Source organism: Oreochromis niloticus, linkage group LG20 (assembly GCF_001858045.2).
Source record: "Oreochromis niloticus isolate F11D_XX linkage group LG20, O_niloticus_UMD_NMBU, whole genome shotgun sequence".
NCBI lineage: Eukaryota > Metazoa > Chordata > Actinopteri > Cichliformes > Cichlidae > Oreochromis > Oreochromis niloticus.
Window position 1 is genome coordinate 20,765,883 of NC_031984.2, and position 26,903 is coordinate 20,792,785.

Genomic DNA, 26,903 nt, shown 5'->3' on the forward strand with positions numbered 1-26,903 from the left:
TTTATCACAAAGCTATATATATCTATATGTGTGTGTGTGTGTGTGTGTGTGTAAACAGAGAGAGAAGTCAGGTATTAAAAGGTAACTCAGAGTAAAAACACCAAGCCAATCACCTCCCAGAGTGTGAGAGGGAAGCCGCGCCTCCAGCACCTGAGGGCGCAGGTCAGACCTCTTCTCCTCCGTCTCCATCACTTTAGCACCGACAGCAGGTGACCATGCAGCCCGGCCTGACACACCTGAGCCACTGCCTGCTGTGGCTGCTTTTTTTGCAAACCTCCGCGGATCTGCCCATGTGCAAAGAGGTGAGGCGGTTCATATTATTTATTTATTCATTTTTGTCATTTCAGTCATTTCTAAATCACCAAGGGATGATTTCATGCGTGTGCTGCAGCAAACCAGCTGTTTGTATAATTCACTCTAGTTCTGGGGGTGCAGACAGATGCTGGTGCATGTGCTGCTGTACTATACGTGTACTGTGTACTATACGTGTACTGTGTACTTCAGACTTTGAAATATATGAAAGGTTGAAAGGTTGGTCTAGAAACACATATGTTTGGTGTAACACATGTTCAAGTGAAATGCTGAATCACTCTTTAAACTAAAACCAAACACTAAAATGAGCACAGACAGCAGTTTGTTTGAGCAGTTTGTGAGATTGAACATATGTTTCCCCTTCAAGTGTTTAAAGTACTCCTACACTTGTTTTACTAGAGGTTCCACATACTACACAGCCTGCTCGCTCTCCTACAGCCTCCATATCTGTGGTCAGTTTGCATAACAGGAGTAGCTTGTGATAATACTCAAACCACTCCTTTTGATCAGCACACTTTGCACCATATGGACCTAAGCTTTTATTTCAGTTTCAGAGAGCTATGAAAACAGTCCTGCTAGCTGCTCCTTTCCCCTCTGTGACTCTTGTTTTCAGCCCAGTTTATTTCACCATGTGGCACAGCGGTCATAATGTCCCGTTGCCCTGGTTTCCTTGTGTTTGTTTAAAGAGGGCAATTAAGCTACAGCACATCTCCAGTTCGATGCATTTTTACATCAAATCCTCCCACCCAAGACCCGCATTCACTTGATACCCTGGCACAGCTAATGTTGCAGCTCTAATTGAAAAACACAGGGATGGAGGAGTGCAGCTGCTGCTGTGTTTCTGTTAACTATTAATCCCATGAAGCTGTGTGGGTGTAGATTGGCGTGGCAGATGACCTTCCTTGGAATATCACATCCTTTTATTGACCAGTAACCAAATCTCAAGATTACGCTCTATGCCTGCTCTGTGTTCATGCCTTGTTTCAGTGAGGTTAACTTAAATGTTTTGTCTCTTCCCAGTTTACCTCATTATGGGTGGGACTGTGTTTGTCATTCGACTGAGAGCTTTTGTTGTCTTCAAAGTTCTTCGAGAACACTTAAATTAAATGTTTACAAAGGGACCGGTCAAATCAGCATCTCTCCCCTCAGCTGAGTAAACCCTTAAGGCTGCAGAGAAGCAGCAGCATATCCTTGATAAGCGTGATTAAAATAACAGTTGAGACGGGCTCCTGGGCAAATATTAGCCTCCGCTTTTATTTGTAAAAGAGGCTGTCCTGGTTTGGGGAAAAGATTCCTGAAGTATAAGGCAACCTGGAATTCTTCTTTTTTTAAAACAAGGGTGCAACAATGAGTTTAGTGTTCCTGTGTGTGAGGAATTTACATGCTGAACATGTGAGGAATCAAAATGGGCACATAAACTGCAAAATAATCCTTATTTGCATTTGCATTTTTTTTTTAAATTTACAGTTATTATTCCATCCCACTTCCGGCTGTGCAAGTTATCCATTGTGTGCTTTTATGTCCAACTGTGTGAAACTCACACCTGTGTTTCGTCCCTGCAGTCAGATTATCACTTTGAGTACACAGAGTGTGACGTCCTCGGGTCAAGATGGAGAGTTGCAGTTCCCAACAAAGCTGACACATGCACGGGCCTCCCGGATCCAGTCAAAGGGACTCAGTGCAGTAAGCAGTGACCTACTTTTATTTCAGACATTTTCTCCAAGTCTTCAACCTGCACGACAGATACGCTCACTGTCAGGTGCACATCTCCATTCTCAGCATGTGCTTTGTCTCCTTTAAGCGTTCTCTTGTAATGAGGGGGAGTACCTTGATATGCAGTCACAGCAGTGTCAGAAATGTGCTGCGGGCACCTACTCTCTGGGCACCAGCGTGGCCTTTGACGAGTGGGACAGCCTGCCGTCTGGTTTTGTCACTCACGGCGTGATAACGAACGAGGGGTATGACCAAACGGACTGCTCCAAGTTAGTATTCACAGTAACAAGCCCCCTCCCCCGTCCCGTCAAGGTTTATCTGATTGATTGAGGCGCTCTGTATCAATTTTCAAAACTGTTGCTGCTTGGTGATGTTTTTGCAGCTCAACCTGGACACCAAAGGGTGACTACATAGCCTCGAACACAGATGAATGCACTGCGACGCTGTCCTACGCCGTGAACCTGAAACAGCCTGGAACTCTGTCCTTTGAATATTTCTATCCTGACAACAGCATCTATTTTGAGTTCTTTGTAAGGATTGTAAATGACTGCTGCTGCTTCTGCTGACACAGATCATCTTTCAGTTTGAGTATCTGGTGAAATGTTCTCATCTTCCTGCAGGTTCAGAATGACCAGTGTCAGTCGACAGACTCTAACAGCCGGTGGATGCGGATCTCGGAGAACAGCTGGAGCAAATACACGGTTTGTCCAGGAAGCAGTTTTAGCACTTCAATGCACTCAAGGCCAGCCCTGGGGAATTTTTGAATAAATGAATGCCCCACTCTGTCTCTGTGCAGGTAGAACTAAATAAGGGCAACAATGTGTTGTACTGGCGAACTATAGCGTACTCCCTGCAGAGCAGCGCTGTCAAACCTGTGCTGCTGAGAAACATTCAGATATCAGGTAAGATAAGTGTGCAGCAGGCCTAAACATTTCCCTTTTCCCACCAACACCTTGTTTCTGTTAATGATTAACTTTTTTTGGTTTCCTCCAGGGGTGGCCTACACATCAGAGTGTTTCCACTGTAAACCCGGCACCCACAGTGCAAACCCAGGGTCTGCACGTTGTACCCCCTGCCCCGCTGATACCTACTCCAATAAGGGTGCCACTACTTGCCGTGAATGTGAGGAAGACAAATACGCAGGTATGCCCGTTTGCTTATCTCTGTCCAAACGTAGCAAAGCATTCTTACAGACTTACAACTGCTACGTTCCACACACATGCAAATGCAGCAGTTACTGCTAAAGTGGTCAAGTTAATGTTTTCTCTGGGCTTAAATGTGTGCTGTGCATTTTTCCTCATCCAAAAACATTTCCAGTGATCGGTTCAGCGAGCTGCAAACCGAGACCTGCATGTACAAGCAGTGACTACTTCTATACCCACACCCCCTGTGACTCTGAGGGAAAGGTAATGATATGTGGAAGTAGAGTTCCTGCTGGTTCAGTAGAGGTTTTTCTTTAAAAATCCCACTGGTGTAAATGTTAGGCTTCATTTAATATAAATTATCTGTTTGAATGAGCTGTAACGCTGCCACTGCTGCCTCTTCTTTTTGTGTATTGGTGTGTGTCTCAGACTCAGCTCATGTACAAATGGATCGAGCCTAAGATCTGCACTGAGACTGTCGAAGGAGCACTGAAGCTTCCCGCATCAGGGGAGAGGCAAACCTGTCCGCCATGCAACCCGGGTTTCTTTGTCTCCAACTCCTCCAGCTGTGAGCCCTGTCCCAGCGGATCCTTCTCTAACGGAACAGGTTAGAGCCGCTCCGCTCCTTTTTTACTGTGTTCTCACTGATGTCGGCCTCGTAGTTTTATTTTGGCGTTGATCATGTGATATTAAAAAAAATAAGGCAATCATGTTTATAGTTAGTTACATTTTTGGGCAGCATGAGAGGAAATGTTATAAGATTTAAGGTGGTATGTCTAATATTGTTGAGACTAATGACACCCCACATGTTAAAAGTTATCCTGATGTGATTTTCCACTGATTGCTCAGTTTGCACCGAGTGCCCTGCTGGCACAGAACCGGTGGTGGGGTTTGAGTACAAATGGTGGAACACGATGCCGGCCAACATGAAGAGCTCTGTCTTCAGTCAAGTGTTCAGTGACTCTGACCGGCGTACTGGTGAGAACCTTAATATTAGAGAATGAGGTGTAGGTGGCATGGTGGTGCAGTGGTTAACACAGCAAGAATGGGGTTTGAATCCAGTCTGAGGCCTTTCTGTGTAGAGTGCGCATGTTGTCCTCCTGTCTGCGTTGGCTTAGTTCGGTACTCCGGCTTCCTCCTGTAATCTAAAGACATGTGTGAATGGGATTGTGAATAGTTGTCTGTTTCTGTGATTTAACCCTGTGACAGATGGGTGACCTTTTCATGATGTACTGGTAATCTCTTACTACGGGTGAATAGACATAATCATTAACTTGTGGTGAGGAACTTCTCAAAGTAGAAAGATAGCAAAGTGATTAAACAGCGTGAGGCACAGATAATAATTTGCTAGTTTGCAAACTTTCCAAGGCCAAGAATTAAACCTGCACATGAGCTTCAGCAGCATACGTAATGGTTGAAGTGAATTGTGTAATAGATCCTTAGCTGTAAGTAGGTTAGAGGAATTCATCTAAAAATTAAACCAGTTTGCTTTGGTTTCAAAAATTATCCACGGTGAGTTTGTATGTGTGCATGTGTATGTTGCTGTTGGGATAAAATGTATCTTACAGCTTTTATCTTTTGTAATGGCAGCATGGGAGGTGGCTGGAGAGTATATCTACACCACCCCCGGGGATCAGGACACAGACTATCTAATGCTCACGCTCAGTGTCCCCGGATACAGGTGAAGTCAAACAAGGACTAAACATAAAAGTTTCTCCTCAAATTTGAGCTTGAGTTGTTATAGACGTCTAATAAAACGTCACTGGTTTTCACAGGTTGCCTCAGTCCATGGTCAAAGATGCTGAGAGGAGTGAGCTATCTCGCATCACCTTCGTCTTTGAGACCATTTGTACAGCTGACTGTGAACTTTACTTCCTGGCGGTGAGGATGGTGTCCCAACATTTTTGTTGCATGACTCCTTCAGGATGTATAATGTGCACATGAATAAATGAATGAATGTGCTTTTGTTTCTGTAGGGATATAATCAGTGGAACAACGATGTGGTGGAGCGCTGGAATGGCAGAAACCACAAGCAGTCATACTCCTACTTGATCCAGAGCAACAGCACCGTCAGCTTCACCTGGACGTTTAAGCGAACAGAGGAATATGGCATGGTGAGATACAGACGCGCATCCCATCTACTCAGGTTGATTTATTTCCTTCTTAGCAAATTCATATTTCAGCTTCAAAAGTACATTTTTTCCAGAGTCCCTATTTAGACCAGGGGTGTCAAACTCATTTTATATTGAGATCCACACAGAGGGTAATTTCATCTTAAGTTGGGTGGACCAGTGAAACTACAGCACTGCCTGATAACGTCTTAAAAAACACTGACAATTGTTTCCCCCTTTTATTATTCTTATTCTATGTAAAGAAGTTACACATTTAATCAGTGATGTCTTATGAAAAATAAGTAATATTTCGGTTAAATAAGTAAAATTTCAAACTGCAGAAAATGAAATCTGCCAGCATGGCTGTTTGGGCTTATGCTTTAAAAAATAAATGACTAAAGTACTCTGTAGTTAAAAACAAAAATTTACTGTTAATTTACAGAAAATGTGCTTTTTAATACAAAAAAAGTCTGGACCCACTGTTTTTAAAAATAAAACGAAATAAAATAAAAAAAGGGTAGAAACAGGAACTTTACTGTTATGATTTATTTCTTACTCACCCGTTTACATGTATTATGTTTGGCTCTGAGTGATTTCTTTGTCAGTAAGAGTAAACTGTACTTCTGTAAAACTGACCTAAATACAGGGAAATGTAAAAGAAAACACCAAACCTTCAGCCATAAAAACATTGTGTCAGCTTTTAAAAGTTCAGCAATATTCAAGGTTTAAATTGCGATTTACCTGCAGAGAGATTTGACAGGAGGGCAAGAACACAAAGCAAGAAATTTAGCAATAAATACTGCACATAATATGTTTACAGACTGTCTGTCCATGTTTTTAATCCTAACTGGAATTTGCTGTGACAGCCTGCTGCAGTGTCATGTTGGCTGTGGTTGATTTGTTGAGAGCTTTGTACCGAGGCTCTAGATGGCAGTCTGGAGCTGTGCGTTCACCTCAATCCAAATGACCTTTGTTCTCTCTGTTCCTTATATCCCCGTTTTATACTGACTATAAAATAGAGCTAAATGATAAACTGCATTCCTGTTAAGCAGGGCATTTGCATTTCTATTCCCTCAGGAGAGGAACTACAGCGCAGATGTCGCAAAGATCTACTCCATCGTCATCACCAACGCCATCGGAGGCGTGGCCACGAAGTGTCGCCGCTGTGCTCTGACGTCTGTTAAGGCCGGCTCTGCCTGTGTGCTCTGCCCACCGGGACACTACATGGTCAACGGGACAGGAGCGTGTCAGAAGTGCCCGCCAAACACCTTCATCAGGACTGATCAGCCAGTTGGGGAAGCTGCTTGTATTCGGTGTGGGCCAAACACAAAGACAAACAAGGTGTAGAACAAAACCCTTTCCAAAAGCAGCGCATAAATGTGTCCAGGTGCTCACTGATCATTTTACATGTTTTAGTATTACAGAGAAAAATGTTTAAACAAAATATGTAATTTGGGGCATGAATGAGGAAAGAAACTATAAAACAGGCTTTCTTTTTTCCATTTCTTTTGGTATACTCACATATAAAACTACACAAATTAATCCCACATGCTCAAACAAATCAATTACTTTACTGTCTGAAATCCACAAGACCCAAAACATTAACGTCTTTTATTGTGGAAAGTGATTTTTCTGTTTATCCTGTGATTTCATGTTTGTTGAGCTTCTGTAAACTAGCCAAGACGCTCTTTATTCACTACCATTAAAGAAAATTAGTTTATCGTTAATTCCTAAATATGTAAAGAATTTCACTCAAGAAAACAAATCCTCAAAAGACAGTGATTCCTTAACTCTTTAAAGCCTGAACCATGAAATAATTGCCTGAAAATTCTACTTTTTTTAATGAAATGAAATATTCATTTCCATATATGAATTTTAATTTGTATAATATTTGCTGGATTTGGCATTTTTTGGCAAATTATTCCTTAAAAAATGTTTTGTGCAATTTATTTTGGTTTTTCAAGGGGAAAAAAAATCACACTGATGATACAGAAGGGTCAGAAACAGAAAAACTCAAGTATTAAATTTGAAACAGGAAATCATATGTCTCTGTCATATATACATGCCAGCTATAATAGTTGGCTTTCCCACAGACAGAACGTGAGGTTTTTCTCTCAGTGTATGATGTGTGCTGACACGCTCACCTCGTCCTTCAGGCCTATACAGCTTGTCTCAGTGACTGCATGCTGGATGTGCGCACAAGCAAAGGAGGGCGGCTACACTACGATTTCTCTCCTTTGGCCAACGTCACCAGCGTCCATAGCAGCCCCCGCTTCACCAACAAAGGCCTGCGGTACTTCCATCGCTTTAATCTGGGCCTGTGTGGGACAGAGGTGAGAAGGCAACCGTCCCGGTGACGTTTCTTTTTTGCAGAACTGCGTTTGACATGTATTTTATCCTCGCTGTGTTTCTCTCACAGGGCCGAATGCCAGCTTCCTGTGTGGATAATGTAACAGAGAGTGGGAGAGAGGTCAAAGGTTATGTCTGTCAGTCCACTGTGGTTCCCTCTGACATCAGGAGTCAGAGCCTTGTGTCCTCACAGCCTTTCCTTATTGGTGACTCACTCATTGGTATGAACTGAATGAATAGGTTTTTGGGTTTTGCTGTAAATACGATGATACACTTGAAGGAGTTTGTTAATCATTTATTGAAAAGTGTGTTCAGATAATAATTAAGCTAGCTGTGAGGATTTGCATTCCTCCTGCTCCTCAGTGTTCAAGGTCATCGGTGCTCCAGAAGAGCAATTTTTGGACATTTGCTTTCAGGATTAGCACAGGTCTTTTTAATTGATTAATAAATTAATAAACCCTAAGGATGCTACTAGAAGTGTTTCAGCTACTATTTTTGAAGAGTGGAGTGTTTACTCTGCTGGAGTGTAGGGCCATAACTGTGACTGAGTTATGCATTTTTAAGCATTTTCATATATTTTTGAATGAAGATTTCCATATTCACTTATAGCTACATGCAGATTCCTTAACCCTCCAGCATATAGTTTCATAATTACATGACTTAAAAAGTCCCTTGCGTGATTCATCATCTCACATCTTTTAGCTCTATGCAGCCTGCTACAAGGTATCAAATAGACTTTACTTTGTATATCTAATATATCATAATGGCACATGTATTCCAATTCCAAAGGTGTAACCACTGAGACGAAACTTGGCAACATCTCTTCTCCAAAGTGGTTCCCTGCAGCAGTGGGCCTGCCAGATGTTATATTCTATTACAGGTAAGTGAGCTCACAGCTATTCATTCATTTTTTTGATCCATTTAGATGGTTCAGTAGTAAATATTCATTAAAAAAAAAAAAAGAAAGCTTTGATCATTTTTTTAGAAATTAAAATGTAACAGAGAATCAAGAGCAGTTTAAAATTTCTCACTTGGTGTGTGCTTTTGATGTTTCCAGGTCCAGTGATGCAACTCAGGCTTGTAAACAAGGCCGGTCAGCTACAGTCAGGATGAGATGCGATCCCGCAGTGACCACTAAAGATCACATCATGCTGCCAAGGTGCTGTAAACAGAAACCGAGCTCGACCTTCGACCTGTCTAGAGTCGGCTAGCGACAGCTTTGTTGAGAAACAGCAGCCGTCTTTTTGCACTAATAGATGTCACATTCAGAGCTGCAGACAGAGTGACTCCCGTGAGATCGTTTTTAAACCCTCTGACCGTCTGTCTTACTTTCTTTTTCTCCACAGTAACTGTTCAGAGGGGACATGCGATGGTTGCACGTTCCACTTCCTGTGGCAGAGCCAGCATGCGTGTCCACTCTGCACCAAAAACCACTACAGAGAAATCGTCAGTGCTTGCATCCAGGGAATACAGGTAATGCTCCATACCCACAGACATAGTACCAAAAATCCCTTTAACTCCTCCTCTGCGTCAGATCCATCATCACGTCTTTCAACATTTCATGTTGTGTTTTATGGAAAGATAGAATTAGAAAAAAGTATTTTTTGTTGCATTGGATTACAGAAAAAATATTTAGACAATGATTAAGATAAGAGATAAAGTGCACTTTTCCTTGTGATTTAAAGTGAAGCACAAGCATGTTTTACGGAGATTAAATGTCAGTTCAGCATAATGTGAATTACAATTTCCAGCAGGTAAGATGAGAAGACTGATAGCACTCAGTTTAATATAAGCTCACTCTTCCAGTGTGTCCAGTTAGCATACTGCTTACTAGTATCTCAAGCTCATTCATCAAAAGTCTAGTTTTCACTAAATGCTACTCTCCTGCTGCCTGTAGCTTCATATCTGACTGAATAGTATGAGCCTGATAGCACTCTGCTTATCAGATCTCTCCACCAGAAAGCATAGTTCTCTAAATCTCAAGACAGACGAGGGAGGAAAGTTGGACTAAATGCTCGTATGTGTGTTTCAGAGAACCACCTATGTGTGGCAGCACCCTGTGCAGTGTTACGGAGGACAGCCGCTGCCTGCACAAAAAGTCAGCGCTTGCGTGACTCTGGATTTCTGGCTCAAGTTTGGTGTTTCCACCGGAGCCGTCGCTGCTGTGTTGCTCATCAGTCTCATCTGTTATTTTTGGAAAAAGACACGCAAGTGAGACTACCACACTCTATACTTCCTGTAGTGTTTATTGAACAGCTGGCACATCCAAACCGTTAAATAAATCAAAGACAAAACAGAGAACAAGGTGCTGTTCCTGTCGTCTCCCATCTGCAGGCTGCAGTATAAGTACTCCAGGCTGATGATGACCTCTGGGGGTAGGGAGTGCGAGCTGCCCACCGCAGACAGCTGTGCAATAATGGAGGGAGAGGATGCAGAGGACGACCTCATGGACCTCACCAAGAAATCCTTTTTCACCAAAATTAAGTCTTTCTCACGCGAGGTCAGTAACCCCCTCATTCCCGTTCACATTGAGCTACTTGAGCTGACTTACCTTGCTTCATGTTGCCATCAATATGTTTCCAGAGAACATCCGACGGATTTGACTCGGTTCCCCTTAAGTCATCATCTTCACGCCAGCGATTAGTAGAGGAAGACTCTGATGATGAAATAGAGCAGATCACTCTACCAAGGCACAGAGGAAGTGTTCAGATGTAGACGGTTTAGCTTCAGAGCGGCTTTTTCTGTCAGAAAAACTTAGACTGTTGATGCATTTTAGTTAATAAGATATTTGCATTAATGAGGGGTTTTAAGAGAATGTAGAGACATAGTTTTGAGGATGTCTCGAAAGTTTTTAGAAGTAAACAGAGACCGAAATATTTGTTATTGGTCCAAAAATGTAAAGACTGAGAATTTGTTTGTAATTATCATTCCCCCCCCCAGTCTCAGAAACACAGTGAGCAAATCAGCAGTCTTGGCATTATTGCTATCTACCTCTTAAAACGAAGCTAAAAAATGTAGATCTCAATCTGACTGAGAAATTGGTCCATACTTTCATTACAGCTACTGTTAGACTACTGTAATGCTCTATTTGTTGGATTGTCCAAATTATCAGTAGAACAACTACTATATTAATATAGTAGTTGAATATTAATCCATTTCAATGGCTCTCAGTTCAACACAGAGTCACCTTTAAAATCCTTCTATCAGTTTATGAAGCACTCAGTGATTTGGTCCTCCTTGTACATCTCTGACTTGCTCAGTGTCTATAACCCGATTAGCTGTCTCAGACCATCAGGGGGAGATTTTTTTTCCAGAATTAGATCCAAGCTTTCATTTCTTGTGGTCCTATTCTGTGGAACAAGCTGCCTACCGATGTCTTTTACAATTATGTCAACATTCAAAAAGAGACAATATCTTTTTATTTCTTTTAAGTTTACACCTGGTAACTGTGTGTGTGTTATTTTAGATCTTTGTAAAGTTTGTTTTGTTGTTTTTAATACCTTAAGGCATAGTAGACCTGCATAGGTTTTTATGTTTTTATCTTTTATGCGTATTGAGTTTACATGTAATGAAATGTGCTATATAAATAAAATGGCCATTGCTATATTTTTATGTAGTGTTCTTTCTCAGTTGAAATACAATATTAGTGTCCATTTGGGGGATATCGTGTATTTTTAAAGCCCAGGGTGTTTTCATGATGGTGTAGGATCCAAATTTATTTAGAACCTGTGTGCACGTGACTGTGTATATCTTTTCTCCTCTTTTATACTTGGTTTTTTTTTTTTAGAAATTTTGTTCAGTCATAAATTTTTATCTGTTGAGTGAGTTATATTTTCCAAAGTTTAACATTTTCTGCCTTGCCTAACAACATATGATTATGCTTTACTGTAAAGTAAATGCATTTTCTACATTAAAAGTCTCTCACCAGGACGTGACCTCTGATGCTGCCTTCAGGTACTTTTTGAAAGCTCACTCCACAAATAAAAAATAGAAATAAAATAAAGTGGTTGTTGGTTTAAGGACGATAATTATCGTGTACATTTTGAGTCAAGCGGATGAATATGGGTTTTTAGTGAATTTATTGTAAAGTAAAAATGCTACAGGAAAAAACCCTGTAAGCTGTGTCTCAGCCGAGCGTCTATGTTTTTATGCAGTAATTCGTAAATAAATGTAGCTGTTTTTTTTTTTCAACAATACATCTTAGTGTCACATCCTGTTTTACCGGTTGGTATAACTAAGATACTTTAGTTAAGTACTGTCCCATTCACACGGAAAATTCATACCTTTTACCCATTTAATCGGAATTATTTTCGATATTCTGCAGATTAAAATGCTTTAGGCACATTCATTTTTTTTAATTTTTATTATTATTATTTTTCAATCGTCTAATACCGATCAGTTTTTTCCCTGCACCACCTGAAAGCAGCACAGTTTCAGACGTCGTCGGCACAGCTGTCCCATCTCTTTTTTCTTTTTTTTTTCCCGCGAGATTTTGCGCCGTTTAGCGAAGCGAGTGGGGTGAAATCTCGAGCGAGCGTGAGAACCAGCAGGGTGAGGAGGAACAAATAACGTGGAGACCTGAAAAGTGTGTGCACACATTGCAGCATTTCACAAGAAGGCAGCACGGTAACTTTAAACGACGTCAGCTTCTCCGGGGACGAGAAACATTTCGTTTAGCTCCACTTTCTTGCACTTTGGTAAAGTTGAGCTCTGCGCGGCTCGGAGTCCCCCTCCTCGGAGCAGAAAGTCGGTCGGTGGTCGGCAGTTGGTCCTGCAGGAATGTCGCGACAAGAGAAACACGATTTTTATCGAGATGAGGTGAACAAGACTATATGGGAAGTCCCGGAGCGGTACCAGAGACTGACCCCGGTTGGATCCGGCGCCTACGGATCTGTCTGGTAAATCGCCTTCCTCCAAGAAGTTCAGTTTGGTGAAGTTAGCCTGACTTATCCATTCATTTAGACGAGGCCTGCGCTTCACAAGCTAATGGCGAGCAAGGTGGAGCCGCGGTGTCTGTTTGAGCAAGAAAGCGCAGAACTTGTTATCTTTGACGTGCTACCGAGGAGTAATTATTAAGTGCTGATAAATTCCTGGTTGTGAACTAAGTATAGAAAGTCTGATCCTCATGCACTGATCAGTGGGCATGTTAAGAGTCACACAAGTGTTGTGGTCTCCTCAGGTTACTCCGACCACATTTGTTCTGGATAAAGACATTTAATGCACATTGCACCGTTAGTGCAACAAATATAGCTGCCTGCTCCTAGCAGGTTGTTTGAATTAACTCAATCCCTTCATATTGACGATGTGAGCACAGCTTCTGGAAAGGATGTTTTTATTATTAGGAGCACAAGTGGAAAGTTGAGATGTCCACTTCACTGATCTTGCATTGATAAAGAAAGTCAGAGTGCTGTAATCTAAAACAGTGAATAGACCAATAGATTGACCAGTTGGCTATTTTAAAAAAAAACTACAATAATAACAAGTGCAAACAGTTTTCTGTTTAAGTCACTGTGATGTTAGTATCTTTTACTTTTGTGGCTAACTTTAAGATAATGACTGAAAATGATCAACAGCTGCTAAAACCTCCCAAGTTGGTTGCTATGAAAACCAGCTGCTGTCTTCATGCAAATTTGATAGGCAGCCTCATCAAAAGCCCTGCAGTTAATGTTTGATACGTTATATACAAATCTGCAGCTCAGAGGTATTTGCATGCACAGCAGAGTGGAGATCTTGCCTCTTGAGGGTGGGTTTCCTTAGTGTTGCCTATTGGCAGTAAGGTCATCTGTGGCTGAATGGACCCTTTACATAGGTTTTTAATTAAATGGATTGTGCTGCTGATACGATCTGGGACACAACATAGTCAGTGGTACACTTGGTTTAGTGAGCAGATGTTTGTTTTGCAAATGGAAGAGGACAGCTGTGCTGTTGCCGGGCAATAGGATAATCTGTTGCTGGTCAGATTACTGTCAGCTCACTGCTACTGCCTCACTGACTGTGATTGTTTTTATTATAACAGTGCGCTGGCTTATATTGTTAGCAGTTACGTGATGACTTCAAGTTTACTGTAGCCAGTAATTTGAAACTGAAACTGAACAGCATGTTCTCAACTGTGTGGCAATGACGCACACCTGATCCCTGCTGCAGGTTGGTGGCTTTATCCGAAGTCGACTCCCTTATCATCATACCTAATAAATGGAATGAGTTAAGGAGCGTCTTTATCCAAGAAGCTTGCACAATTGAACACTGTTATGCGGAAATTGCTAAGCGGACATAGTGTTTTTTAGATGTGTTCATACCACTTAAAAAATACTCTTGTTTTGTTTAGGTGAGGGTGCAGCCTAGATAATGTCTGCATTATGTAAGACAAAGGATGACTGCACTGTTTTAACTTCCTTCAGTCAAACGTGAGGTCCTTATGAGGGAGCTGACGAGATGATTTAATATCTAATGCAGCTGCATGCGGGATTTACATTCCTGCATGCTCTTGAAATGGGTAAAAGATCAGTGCAGCCGTGTATGTGGGGAAGAACAGTTAAGGCGACTCAACTATATCCTGTGGCATTGAACCAGACCTGATGATTATCCCTGTATCCATTTTTATTATTAGGTTGGCATTGCTATAGGGGGTTTCTTTGTTAACCTTTAATATCTGTTGGATGTTGATGTGTCTGCGGGCACGCTGGTGTCCCCACAGCAGTCACATGAGGCCATCCACAAGCCGTGACTCTGGTTAGGTGAGCTAAGCAGAGGTGGGGTGGGTGTTGCTTTTGGGTCAGAGACGGTTGGTTTTCAGAGCGGGGGATATACTGCTGCCAGGGCTGCTTGCAGTCTGCTGAGAGATGGCATTTTCTGCTGATGTCGTCCTTTCCCCCAGCCTTCAGCAGCTCTTCCTGCACCTACTTTGTTTTTTGAGAGCAAACTCAGACCCAGACTGAGCCACATGAAACGCTTCAGTTCCTCTGCCTGAAAAGGACGGGCTTGCTTTGATTAAAGCCACAATCTTTCAGTGTTAAATAAATGCTCATAACTTGTTGCTTTGATTATCTAAATAGGTATGCTAAAAATTAAGGTGTTTTACCCAATGAGATTTAAGCTCACATGCATGCTTTTGTTTTTTTTAAACAGCTCCGCCATTGACATGGAGACCGGTTTGAAGGTCGCTGTGAAGAAGCTCTCTCGGCCTTTTCAGTCCATCGTCCACGCCAAAAGAACCTACAGAGAGCTGCGACTGCTTAAACATATGAAACATGAAAACGTGAGCGACTTGTCCGTCTTCAATTTGGTCCGCCTGTTGAGAACAAAGCCCCACAGTGGTCTTTGCTCTTCAGTTTTGAGCTTAAGTGTTTGTCTCATTCTTGCAGGTAATTGGCCTCTTAGATGTCTTCACCCCTGCCACCTCTCTGAAGGACTTCACCGACGTGTGAGTCGAATGTCCTTCTTTAAAATAACTTATGTTATCTTAAATTTAAAGTATCAGGGAGTGCTTTTGCATAATTTAACAGTGATGTGAAGCTCAGCAGCCTTGAGTTTCTCAGCAGCCCACAATCCCTACTGTTCCTGGAAAACACCTGGAGGCACGCCAGGAGACTGAAAACACTGACAAACATTCTTTAGACTCTCTGCTATGTTAGTTATTCACTCACTGGCTGTAGCCAGTCTCTTCATCACCAGCTTCCTTCCTTTTGTTTCCTGATTTCTGGTTTTGTGGAACATGCAGTACATGCCCTGGTTTACAGAAAAACGGGTAGTTATTGTTTGTTGATGTTAAAATCTCTTGGAAATTGGAAGTGAACAGCTTAACAGTGACTCAGCATGCAGCTGTGCGTGCTGCCTTGCTTGTTATTGGTGGAGTGTCACTCTTTTTTTTCCCTACACTTACACAAAGTTCAAACTGTTGCAGATTCCAGGGAACACCCCATCCAAGAATGCGTCTCAAGTGAATTCTTGGAGTCACACACTCATTTATGATTTCATACTTCAAATGTCCCCGTGTTATTGACCCATCCTATTTAGTTCATTATCTGAACCAAGCGATACTGGAAGCATTATCGCTGATATCTAAAATTCATGAAGGTCAGTGTGGCAGGCAACTGCACAGATCCTGGGAGCATACTGTAAAGTAAACATTGAACACAACACCAATTTTCTAAGTAAAGTCTGAAGGTGCTATTGACATGTAATTTTTCACCCGATGTCAGCAACAATCCACCCAATCCACACATTCAAAGAAATCAAACCATAGATGTCCATAAATTCACTTATATGTAACAATAAGAAATGAAATAAGGAAAAAAAGCATCGAACACATGAAGAAAAGGAGGTGCAAAAAGCCATGGAAACTCATGAAACCGGTGAAATGTATCAGTAATTAGAAAGCAATCCTGCCATTTAGTGCAAATTAATATCAGCTTGTTCAGTCCCAAGTGATGGCCTATGAAAAGGTGTCTCATTACCAAGGTATCACGCCGTAAAACCAGTGAGCTCTCTCAAGACCTTTGCAACCTTATTGTTGTAAGACACGATGCCACTGATTACAGAAGAATTTCTGAACTACTGAAGGTTCCAGTGAGCATCGTTGGGAACACTGTAAACCAGCCAAACTAAAACTGAGCTCTTTGGATGCCGTGATACACAACATTTTTGGAGGTCAGAAGATGCTACATATCACTCTGAAAATACCGTATCAACAGTGAAATTTGGAGGTGGGAACATCATGGTGTGGCGCTGTTTTTCAGCAATACAGCACTGGCACGCTTCATATAACTGAAGGAAGGATCACTGGAAAAATGTAATGAGACATTATTGATTATGAAGATGAAATGAGGGTGGATGTTTCATCGAGATAATGATCTCAATCATACAGAGAGAGAGAGAAAATAAAGCTGCTAGAATGGTAGCCAATCATCTGACCTGAATCCAATTGAAAGTCTATGGAAAGAACTAAAGCCCAGAGTTCATTGTAGGGGCACACAGTGCCTTCACAATTTGAATAATGGACCAAAATCACACCTGAGCAATATATGCGACTAGTTTCCTCCATACATGGGGCGTCTTGAAGCCATAATCACCAGCAAAGGCTTTTGCAAGAAATGTTAGATAAACTTCAGTAAGCATGTTCAATACATATTCCCTGTGTCATTTTTCATTATTACACATAATTTATGGACATATATGGTTTGCATGGATAGGTTGTTGGTGAAGTTTTCATGTCAGTGGCACCTTTAGAGATATATTTACTTAGAAAATTGGTGACATGTTTAATATTTATTTTACCTGCTTTATATAAACTCTTAACTTGGTTCTCAGCTGCATCACAAACCTCTAATTTGAGATTTGCCACCAATTACTTGAAAATGTTGGACATTTGCACTGGGCTCTCTATTACTGCTCTACTGGCTGAAGTGAGAAGCAGTAACAAATATGGAAGTAAACTCTATCCACTTGTGCAAAGATAGGTTTGTTGGGCAGTCTGTCCTGGGATTTCCCTGGGAAATTATTTGGCTGAGACAGTACGTCAGTCAGCTCTCTTTGGAGGTGACTAATTGGAAGGTGACTAAGTCTAACTCTGTAATAATCAAATGAATTAATTTATGCAGTTTTCTGTGAAAGTGTCTGTCCTCAGTTTTGTTAAAGGTTATGTGTTACTTTTGCATCAGCTCGTTAGTTATATGTAGTTAAAATTTTATTAGAGTCCTAAACAACAGGGAGTCCTGCAACAGAGCCCTGATCTCAACATCAATCAGTCTATCCAGGTTCATGTGAAGAAAGAGAAATAAATGAGACTTTTTGCTTGGAATACCAAACCTCCTTTGAAGAGCATCATGTGATTTGAAGTGCTGTGAAACTTGCATGACGTTGTGTTTATAGTGCAACACACAAGCTAGAATTTTTTTTTTTTTTTCATAATCATTTGGAGGTATATCACAATTCTATTCATGTAATAATTTATAAGGATCATGCAGTCTGTGTTTGGTCTCAGGATAGAAGAAAATAACAATGCTGTGTTCAATATTTGATCTCAAGCTTCTCTGACAGCTCAGTCAGATCACACAGTTAACACAATTTAAATTCAGAGTGTGGAAAAGGCTTCTGATAGATGACTCAGGCTCATGCAGAGATTTGAAGTGTAGTGAAGTTTTCTCATTTTTCATCCGTCATCTTCCCGAGTATCTCCCCCTCTCTGACGTATTGTGTCTGCACAACCTTTCGAAAGTTGATTAAATCTTTGTGGAATATTTCTTCTAAACTTTTTTTTTTTTTTTCCCCTCTATGTTATCAGACATTTAAAATTGCAGCGGTACAGCAGTGCAGTGGTTAGCACTCTTACCTTACAGCTGGAAGGCACTGGGTCTGAGCCTGTGGGTCGGCTGGGGCCTTTTTTATTGTTTTTGTTTATTTTGTGTTTGTTTTTGCTTTTTGAGTCTCCGATGGCCCCTTTAAGAATTGCACGTTATTTTGTTTTTAATTTATTTTTGTTTTGTTAGCATTTATTTTTTAGCCCCAGAGGTTTGTGGTTACTCATTAAAGTCCATTAGGTCTTGGTAGGTTTATGCAAAGATGATTCATGTCAGTGCAGCATCACATGTGCTCATCTCTGCTGCAGGCTTGCAACTCAAAGTGTGACGCACTGAAATATGGAATAAACTGTTTGCAGTTGCATTGCTTCTTGGGTAATGTAGGCACAGGGCCTTTGAAAGGGAAGACAAATTTGTGACAAACAAAAATAACAGGGCCCACAATGCTAAACTGCTGAAGTAGAGTCATTGAAACTGAACACTTTAATGACTCATTGGAATTTTGTCTTCATACTTTGAGTGGCAGCATCTGTGCGCTGTTGTAATGGAGAGCCGTCCACTCAAGAAGCCCCGCCCTCCTCCCAGAAAAGCATAATGCTATGGAGGACTCGAGGCAATGCAAGGTCACACATGTAGACCACACGTAAAGCTGGACCCCTGTGGGAAAGAGAACAGGGGGTGAGTCAGTGGGCTGGCATGTCTTTTGCAGGTTTGGCACTGTTCTCCAGTGCACATCTGCCAAACGCTGTAAAGTTTCTGCATGCAATGTAAAAATAAGTAAAAATGTCAACTGTGCAGGTGCTCTGGGTGTGACCCTCCAGCTCTAAAAATACAAGCTTAGTCACAACAGAGCGGCTGAGACTCCTCAGCGCTCTAGCCATGTTCCTCTTTCTTTAGGAGAGAGAAAAAGAGAGGTCACTATTTATATTTTATATACCGGTGTGTGCGTATATATAAATATATTTACCCCCCCCCCACGGCGGGTGAACCTAGGCGAGTGTCTGTGTCTTATGTCTGTAGCGGAGAACAAGTTCAAGCATAACCAGATGCTATTTTAAGCCCTCGTTCTCTGTACTGTGTGAGAATAGAAGAGTATTCATGAAACGGGTATTTGTTGTGCAGCAGACTGACCAAGCAGCATGCGGCTCTGAGTTTTGGCTCCAAAAGTGCCAGTCTAGCATCCCGCTCTAGACTCCTTCCATAAGTGCTGTTTGGGCATTTTAAACAGCTTTGGGATTAGATTTGAATTATCCACTGATGCAGTACTATTAAGCCCATTTATCTGGGGTGCGTTGTTAAATGACATTCCATTTGTGAAGGGCTTGGCCTTTCAGTGCCTCTGGAGAGACGTGAGAGTGAAAAGAAGTAGCAGCTAAACCGGTTTAAGCTCGCATAGCCATATGGGAAATTAGGCACATGCTGCAAACAGTTTTGAAATTATTAGTTTGGAAGTGCAAATACATTTTATGAATTTAGTTGTTGTTGTTTTTTGCTTTTTTTTAATGAAGTGAGAAACATTGGTATGGCTTCTGACACTTGTCTGTTTAAGCTGTGACAACAATCTTTTCTGCTTTGGCAGGTATCTCGTGACTCATCTAATGGGGGCAGATCTCAACAACATAGTCAAATGTCAAAAGCTCACAGATGACCACGTGCAGTTTCTTATATACCAGATCCTCCGAGGATTAAAGGTGAGCTTAAAGGAATCTATTGACGTTGTGCAAAATGTGCTTATTTCCTTCCTTTTCTTGAGCAAGATAAGAAGATTGATGCCACTCTCATATCTGGTCAGCTTAGCACAAATGATAGAGTCCTAAGTGTCTGCTAGCTCACCTGGTCAAGACATGTAGTTTTTCCATCTTGCCCAGTTTGACTTGCTGTAGCTCAACAATTTATTCATAGCACTTTTTCACAGACAAAAATCAGAAAGTGCTTCATAATAAATGCAACTCTCCCTTTCCTCTCCTCAGTGCTCGGACTGTGTTGGAGATTTTAGTGAAATCTCTTCAGTTTTGCTATGGTTTAGAGCAGGGGTGTCAAACGTATAGCCTGTGGACAATTTTATCTGGCTTGTGAGATAATTTCATATGTCAGTTATTAATGGCCCGTCTGTATGTAGCAGCCTAATCTTCAGCCCTGCTGAGAATCCATGCAGGCAGGGATGGGACTCTAATTTGATGGGCACACCATGTGGCCAAATACATCCAAAGACAGACTGGGATCATACCATTATTGAAAGAAGGAAGGGGGGCAGACGTTCCAAGACGACAAGTGTAGTGGTGCAGGCCAGGTAACCAGAGAGACTGGGCAACCGGATTTAAATGCAAGCGTGTCGGGAAAAAGTGACGAAATGAACGAAAATGAATAAAATGAGCAGCACCTGCTGCATTTCAGTGATATTGGAGATTGCAAAGCTTAGCACAGAGCCATGGCTCAGTGTCCGAGTGTCTGACAGGCCTGAATGTGCACTTGAAGCCATTTATAATTCTTAACTTGTGGAAATTTTGGACTTTTAACTGTATTTCTGTAAGTTTTACAGCTTTTCCTACTGATAAAAACTTCCCTTATTGTCATTCATACTACACAGAGTAATTAAGCAATAAACATTTAACCTGTTGAACCCCATCAGGGGGATAACATCTGGTTTAATGGGAAGTACAGCCAGATCTGTTATTTAAATACAGACACCTGGGAAATCCACAGAAACGTCAGAAAGCCCACAAAACCATTTCAACAACCACCTAATGGCTAAAACAACAAACAATTAAAGAGCAGGTTTTCCTTTCACCATGATAAAATCACACTTCCTGCACAGCTTTATCTCTCTGTGTGTTTAAAGACCGCTTTCCCATCAAAACTCTTTTTTAATGTCTTATTCGCTTGGTCAATCTGCACCAGTCTACCGCTGTGTACAGTGTTGTCGGCCGCCAAGGTTAGAGGTTAGAATCACTCCTAAGTTCCACCTGTGTGTACTTTCAGAGATGAGGATTTTACTTATTTTCTTAACTGTTTTTAGTTACAAATCATGTTTACTCAAGCTTCACTGCTCTTGTTACAGTAAAAACTAAATTGGCAGATAGTGTGACAGATGAGTTATCAGAGCTTTAACTCTTTAGGTAAACAGCAACTTCTTTCTGGCATTCAGGCGGTGCTTATACACTACACCTGTTCTGAGGTACATAACGCAGGTTTTTTTTTTTTTTAACACTCTTTTAATTTGTGAGCTTTCAAGGTGCTACTAGGAAAAGGGTTTCACCTTTGAACAGAGATGTGTGTATCTGCTTTTGTCCGAGAGATGTAAATTTTGTCCTCAGACCGACCTGTTTCTTATTTTTTTGTTTCGTTTTTTTTGTGACTGCATGACAAAGCAACAAAGTACGACTGCACCACAGGTGGCAGAGGTTCAAGAAGTATAACAGGAATGGTGACTCGGCTCTTGTATCTACAGCTGTCCGTGTCCACAACAGAGTGTAATCAAGGCCTGAGCTGCCCTCCATGTTTCCATTCTCTCCTGTAGGCAAAGATTACCTTCTCCTAGCTCCATATATTTAATGTACAGATATGAGAGTGGTATCATTATATTATCTACCTCTAAGCAAGTAGTTCCTTCAGTGATAGTTATCTAATGTTTTTACATTGTGTCCTGTATCTCCTGATGTGTTTTGTTGTGTTAAATCAGTCCATCTGTAAACACATGATGTAATCTGACACGTCTGCTCCCGTCTCTCTGCAGTATATTCACTCAGCAGGCATCATACATCGAGTAAGTGCTGTTTCGTTTTATAGTGACTTTTGTCAGATAATTGTTAAACAGGAGAGCATGAAGTGTCCTGGGGTTTATGACTTCTTTCACTTTGCAATGTCAGACTTGTTAATCCTCTGAAAAGACAGGAAGTTATAACACTTTGACTTTAGATTAAAGTTTGAATGATGTAAGACTCATCTTTTAACAAAGGAAATATCACATTTACTTCATCTCACCATCTTGGTTTAAATCACCCTAAATTAGACTGATGGCTTTCCTTTCACAGGATTTAAAACCAAGTAACCTGGCAGTGAATGAAGACTGTGAGCTGAAGGTCAGTGAAGCGCTGCTTTTATTTGAAACATCAGTTTATCTCAAACCTGGCTACAAATGTAAATGGTTTGTTTGTTTTTCAAGGCTTTCTTCTTTTTTTGCATTTAAATTGTTGTCAGATTTTGGACTTTGGTCTGGCACGACACACCGACGATGAGATGACCGGCTATGTGGCAACCCGCTGGTACCGTGCCCCAGAGATCATGTTGAACTGGATGCATTACAACATGACAGGTAGATGGCATAAAGAAGCTCCCCTCTGTGATCCGTCTGTAAATAGAAGAGTGTTCTGGGTATAATGTCTGTGTCCTGACCTTCTGTGTTTCAGTGGATATTTGGTCTGTGGGATGTATAATGGCAGAACTTCTCACTGGACGCGCTCTGTTTCCCGGCACTGACCGTATCCTTTTCATGTGACAGTTCGTTGTGCACACCATGAACTCCTGCAGCTGACAAACAATTTACATAACAAATTAAACTGATCCAACACACACTGATGTTGACGTAGAGGCGCACTGATTTGTCTGCAATAAATCTGCAATACTGCTTTTCTCCGTCCTCACACGAAAAGCCGCCTTTCCCTTTCAACACGACTCTGCCTGAGGCGTTTTCTTATGAAGAGCGATCACGCTTTCTTCTCACTTGACACATGCACCTCTGAGTAGTTTTTACACTTTGGCACTATGACTCTTCCTATATTTTAAGTGTGTATCTTTGGCTCAGGTCCACTTTCACTCTGTCTCTCCTTGCACCACCCTGTTTCTTTCTCTCTTTTCTTTTGCAAGTATTTGGTAGCTAACTGCTGAGCTTGTAAGCAAGCGCTCCACTAGGCTGCCCACCGCCTCCAATCCTTTTCTATTAAAAGCTAAAGTTCAGATTACAGATGTTCCCATGTGCGGCGTCTGGTCTTCCTTTACCGTGTGCTGGTAGATATTGATCAGTTGAAGTTAATCATGCTGCTCGTCGGAAAACCAGGTCCAGAGCTCTTGAAGAAAATCTCTTCAGAGAGTGTGAGTTCACAAAGCTGTGCAAGTTTTTTCCCCCCCTCTCTCTGTGTAACCGTGTTTCTACTCTAAACTCTGCACTCTAGTGTGGTTCAGCTGGAAATATCTGCTTTGTAATGACAGCATGTTTTTCACCCTCTAGCCTTGTGGGTGTGCTTTGCTTCTCTTGAAGAGCATTAAGCAGTGTTTGCTGTGAGATCATTGTTACACAGGTGATTTCATCTTTCACTGTGTGCCTGTAATGAGAAGTGTTGTCATGTGTCTTTCCTCTAATTCTGAGGATACTTAAGCTTTAGGTTTTTTTTTGTTTTTTTTCTGGGCTCAAAGCTCGAGACTCGTGACCCGGAGTTTAGCCCCACACAGTGTTGCGTTGAGAAATGGCTTCTTAACTCTGCTCTGTCACTATACTCCCCTTGACACAAACACCAAAGATATAAACCAGCTTCAGCACATACTGCGTCTGACAGGGACGCCCCCAGCAACTCTAATGAACAGGATGCCCAGCTATGAGGTGAGGAGGATACAGAGGTACTTGTAGTGCTGAGAGCAGACTGGCAGCGGGAGGACGGTCAGACTTTCCTCAGAATTTGTGCTTATGTTGATGGTTTCCACACTGACGCATCCTAAAATAGAACAAAAGCAACAAGAAGCACTCAGAGCGCAAACCTCCGCCAAGACAGCTCACTCCCTAAACATTATTTATGTGCATATAGTATATGTGTAGCATTCACTCCATTGTTTTACAAAAATCTAAAAGTTACTTGTGCATGAATAACTTGAGCTTCTTATATAATAATATACTACAGTATATTTCTAACTATCTAGGCAGCTCATTCTCCTTCTCTTGGCAACACTTTCTTTAAAAATAAGACACATTTTAGGCTCAACTTATAAGAAAGGTAGATGTAAAAATGAGGTCAGAGGTCAAATGTGACATATTTGGATGCAAACTATTATGTTGATATTTAGAATTCCAGTATACCAGTATCTCTTCTTAAATGTTGCCAATACAAAGGTAGTGGAATTTGAATCATAGTTTTAAAGATAAAAGACATTTTACTTGACCTTGAAGAAGAGGTCAGAGAGCCAAAGTAATGTGATATTTTGAACCCTTATTATCATTTCCTATATGCCTATATGTTGTCAATACAAACAGTGGCAGTAAGCTATATATTGTTATCACTTTAGCCTTCAGATCAATCTGTTGAACTTGAAGCAGAGGTTAGAGGTCAAATATGACATGATATTTTAAGTCTTTATACAGTACTTTTACCACACGTGTAAGAATTATAAGTTATAAGACTTTTTTTTTCAATAAATAATGAAGATGACCTTGAAGACCTTGGTGGATGTAAACTTTTCGATCTATCATGTTTACAGACAGAATGACACGCCCGTAAACGCTACCAATAAGATAACCGCCATGGCGGAGGTAATAATATTTGAAGCCACATTTTAAAAAGAGCTTCAAGGTTTAAGGAAAACTCAAACTCCTTTGAGGCAAGTGGGGCGCAAGGAGGAACGAGACCTCTTGGGACAAAAAGCTCGTATTAAACATCTGAATTTTACCGTTTTAGTCACTCGTGTGTCGTGTGACATGCTTGCTGCACGTGGTTATAACGGTGACGTGCAAAAAGCACCTTGAGTTGGATTAAGAAAAGTGCACTTCAATACTGCTGGAATTGTTGTTAAAAGCAACATTTTAATCAAAAAAAGTGCACTTCTTGATTTAAATGTTAAGGTTACTAACAGCATTTTGATGTCCAAAATACCCTTTTCTTCAGTGTTTTTTCTTTCTGTTTGCCCCTTAGAAAGGTGCCATCTTCTTCCACCATAACACTTTTATTTTCAGATCACACGTTGATTTACATGAGAGGTTTATTATAAGGAGTATTATGATTGTAATACGTTTTTTTTTTTTTTAAGTCTTCACTTCCGTAAAAGACAAAGACAAGTCCTTTCTTTTTAAAGGATACTTGGTTTATTATTTTTTTTAAACTTTAGTAAATACTTGCACTCATAGGCACTAATGGGTTTTTGACTGCATGTGTCTCACTTCAGGCAAAGAGTTGAACTCTGTAGCAATACATAATACAAGTTGAAGTTCCTCAATAATAATTCTTCATAAATGTAGTTTTAATGATGCTCTAATTATCACAAGAGGAACTTGTTGACTGTAAACTGCACTCATCAGGAAACGCAGCACAGATGTGGATAGATCTAAAAGCCGAACAAAGGTTGGAATCAGTCAAATGAAATGTGTCACGACTTGTTGCTGCTGGTAGGAACTTATGTTTGGTTTACTGTATTGATGTGTCTTCACAGGCCAGAAACTACATCAGCTCCTTGCCACACATGCCCAAGAGGAGCTTTGCTGATGTATTTATTGGCGCCAACCCACTCGGTAATGCCAAAGAAAACCAGGTTTCCCTATGATTTACAAAATTTACATAAAGAAACAATGGGATTGAGTGTAAATCAGTCATGTTTATATGCGGATGTGTTTTTAAGCTGTGGATCTTCTGGAGAGAATGCTGGTTCTGGATACGGATAAGAGGATAACGGCAGCTGAAGCTCTGGCCCACCCCTACTTCGCTCAATACCACGATCCAGACGACGAGCCTGAAGCCGAGCCTTATGACCAGAGCTTCGAGAGCCGGGAGCTGCAGATCGATGAGTGGAAACGTACGTCTTCTCGCGCTAAAAGTCACAGCATGATGATGTATTCCTCGGTAAAGAAACCAATCATCTTCTCCTTTTTTGCAGGATTAACCTTTGAGGAGGTGTGCAGCTTCCAGCCACCTAGCTTTGATGATGAGGATGACACAGAGTAATGAGACGCGCCACCAGTTCAACCCAAGCTTTTGACTACATAACTTATGCTTTAAAGTCTCAGACACACATCAGCCTTCATTAGTCTATTAATTGAGAAAACATGACCAGAAAACGTAAGAAAAAAGTTATTATTCTTATTTATAAATGACTTAATGTTGGTCAGTTGCTGGAAAACGTCCCTTCTCGCCAACAACTAAAATAGTTTTCTATTTAATATTTAGACTTTATTTTGACTCCTCACTGTGACCCTGAGATGCTGAAACACTTTGACCTATTGCTGTGCTAGTTTTTATTTTTTGATTAATTTATGGATGAGCATTTTTCTGTTAGTTGAAAAAGGAATTTGCTAGTGAATCACTTCCAAGCAGTTGCTAGTGAATCTCACATTTTGCTGTTCAATTTGATTAATTTAATTGGATGAAATCTGAGCCTTTTACTATGTAGGGTTTTATTATTATTTTTTTCACCAAGGCCCATAAATATGAAGAGAAATCTTTGCGACTACATGCTTTGCTCAAAATGTGTAAATATATCTGTGCCATGTTTTTTAAAATTTCACATATGTTTTGAAGCAATCACTGTTAGCATGTACGTCAAGACATTGTGTGTGTGTCCGCTAGTGTGTTGTTGGTTTATATGAATTTAAGTGTCGTGCCATAGCTTTTAATAAAAATGCAGCTTAAATGTGTAAAAGGAGGGATTTGTATTTATACTTTGTGGAGCTGGTATTTATAAGCAATCGAAAGATCCCTTAAGCTATTTTCAGTTTTGCAGAGTAACTACTGCTTTAAGTCCTTTGTTTAACAAAATAAAAACTTATTTCTAAGAGATTATGTTTTGTCTTTAATTTTTTATCCTTATTTTCAAGCCAATCAGTTGTCTCTAACTATGGTGCCCTACCATGATTCATGGACTTGTGGAATCACCTTTAGCAGCAGTAAATTGAAGTAATCGTTTTCTGTGTGATTACCAGCCTCTCACATCATTGAGGAGGAATTTGCGTCAGTTCGTTGAAGTTTGTGGGTATTCATTTACGCACAGCCCTTTTAAGGTCTCACCACAGC

At 40.9% G+C, this 26,903-nt stretch overlaps 2 protein-coding genes across 3 annotated transcripts; both read left to right on the forward strand.

Moving 5' to 3' along the window:
* The first annotated feature begins 88 nt into the window (after positions 1 to 88).
* On the forward strand, positions 89 to 11,233 carry elapor1 (endosome-lysosome associated apoptosis and autophagy regulator 1). The gene is made up of 22 exons (XM_003448219.5): positions 89 to 302; positions 1,875 to 1,995; positions 2,114 to 2,294; positions 2,408 to 2,555; positions 2,646 to 2,726; positions 2,822 to 2,927; positions 3,019 to 3,168; positions 3,343 to 3,431; positions 3,597 to 3,774; positions 4,017 to 4,145; positions 4,758 to 4,848; positions 4,943 to 5,048; positions 5,144 to 5,281; positions 6,356 to 6,619; positions 7,435 to 7,611; positions 7,698 to 7,848; positions 8,417 to 8,507; positions 8,685 to 8,786; positions 8,974 to 9,100; positions 9,660 to 9,838; positions 9,962 to 10,127; positions 10,211 to 11,233. Exons 1-22 carry the CDS (start codon positions 216 to 218, stop codon positions 10,340 to 10,342), a joined length of 2,994 nt encoding a protein of 997 aa, XP_003448267.1. The 5' UTR covers positions 89 to 215; the 3' UTR covers positions 10,343 to 11,233.
* An 887-nt stretch (positions 11,234 to 12,120) lies between these two features.
* mapk14a (mitogen-activated protein kinase 14a) lies at positions 12,121 to 26,669 on the forward strand. 2 transcript variants are annotated; one of them, XM_005478133.3, is made up of 12 exons: positions 12,121 to 12,525; positions 14,753 to 14,882; positions 14,989 to 15,047; positions 19,502 to 19,613; positions 21,656 to 21,685; positions 21,954 to 22,001; positions 22,120 to 22,234; positions 22,329 to 22,400; positions 22,931 to 23,010; positions 25,330 to 25,408; positions 25,516 to 25,689; positions 25,771 to 26,669. In XM_005478133.3, the coding sequence occupies exons 1-12, from the start codon at positions 12,407 to 12,409 to the stop codon at positions 25,836 to 25,838; spliced, it is 1,086 nt and encodes a 361-aa protein (XP_005478190.1). In that variant the 5' UTR covers positions 12,121 to 12,406; the 3' UTR covers positions 25,839 to 26,669. The 2 variants fall into 2 exon arrangements, with proteins under 2 accessions (XP_005478190.1, XP_003448266.1); XM_003448218.5 differs by lacking the exon at positions 22,931 to 23,010 and adding an exon at positions 23,436 to 23,515 and having other exon boundaries at positions 12,123 to 12,525.
* The last annotated feature ends 234 nt before the right edge of the window (positions 26,670 to 26,903 follow it).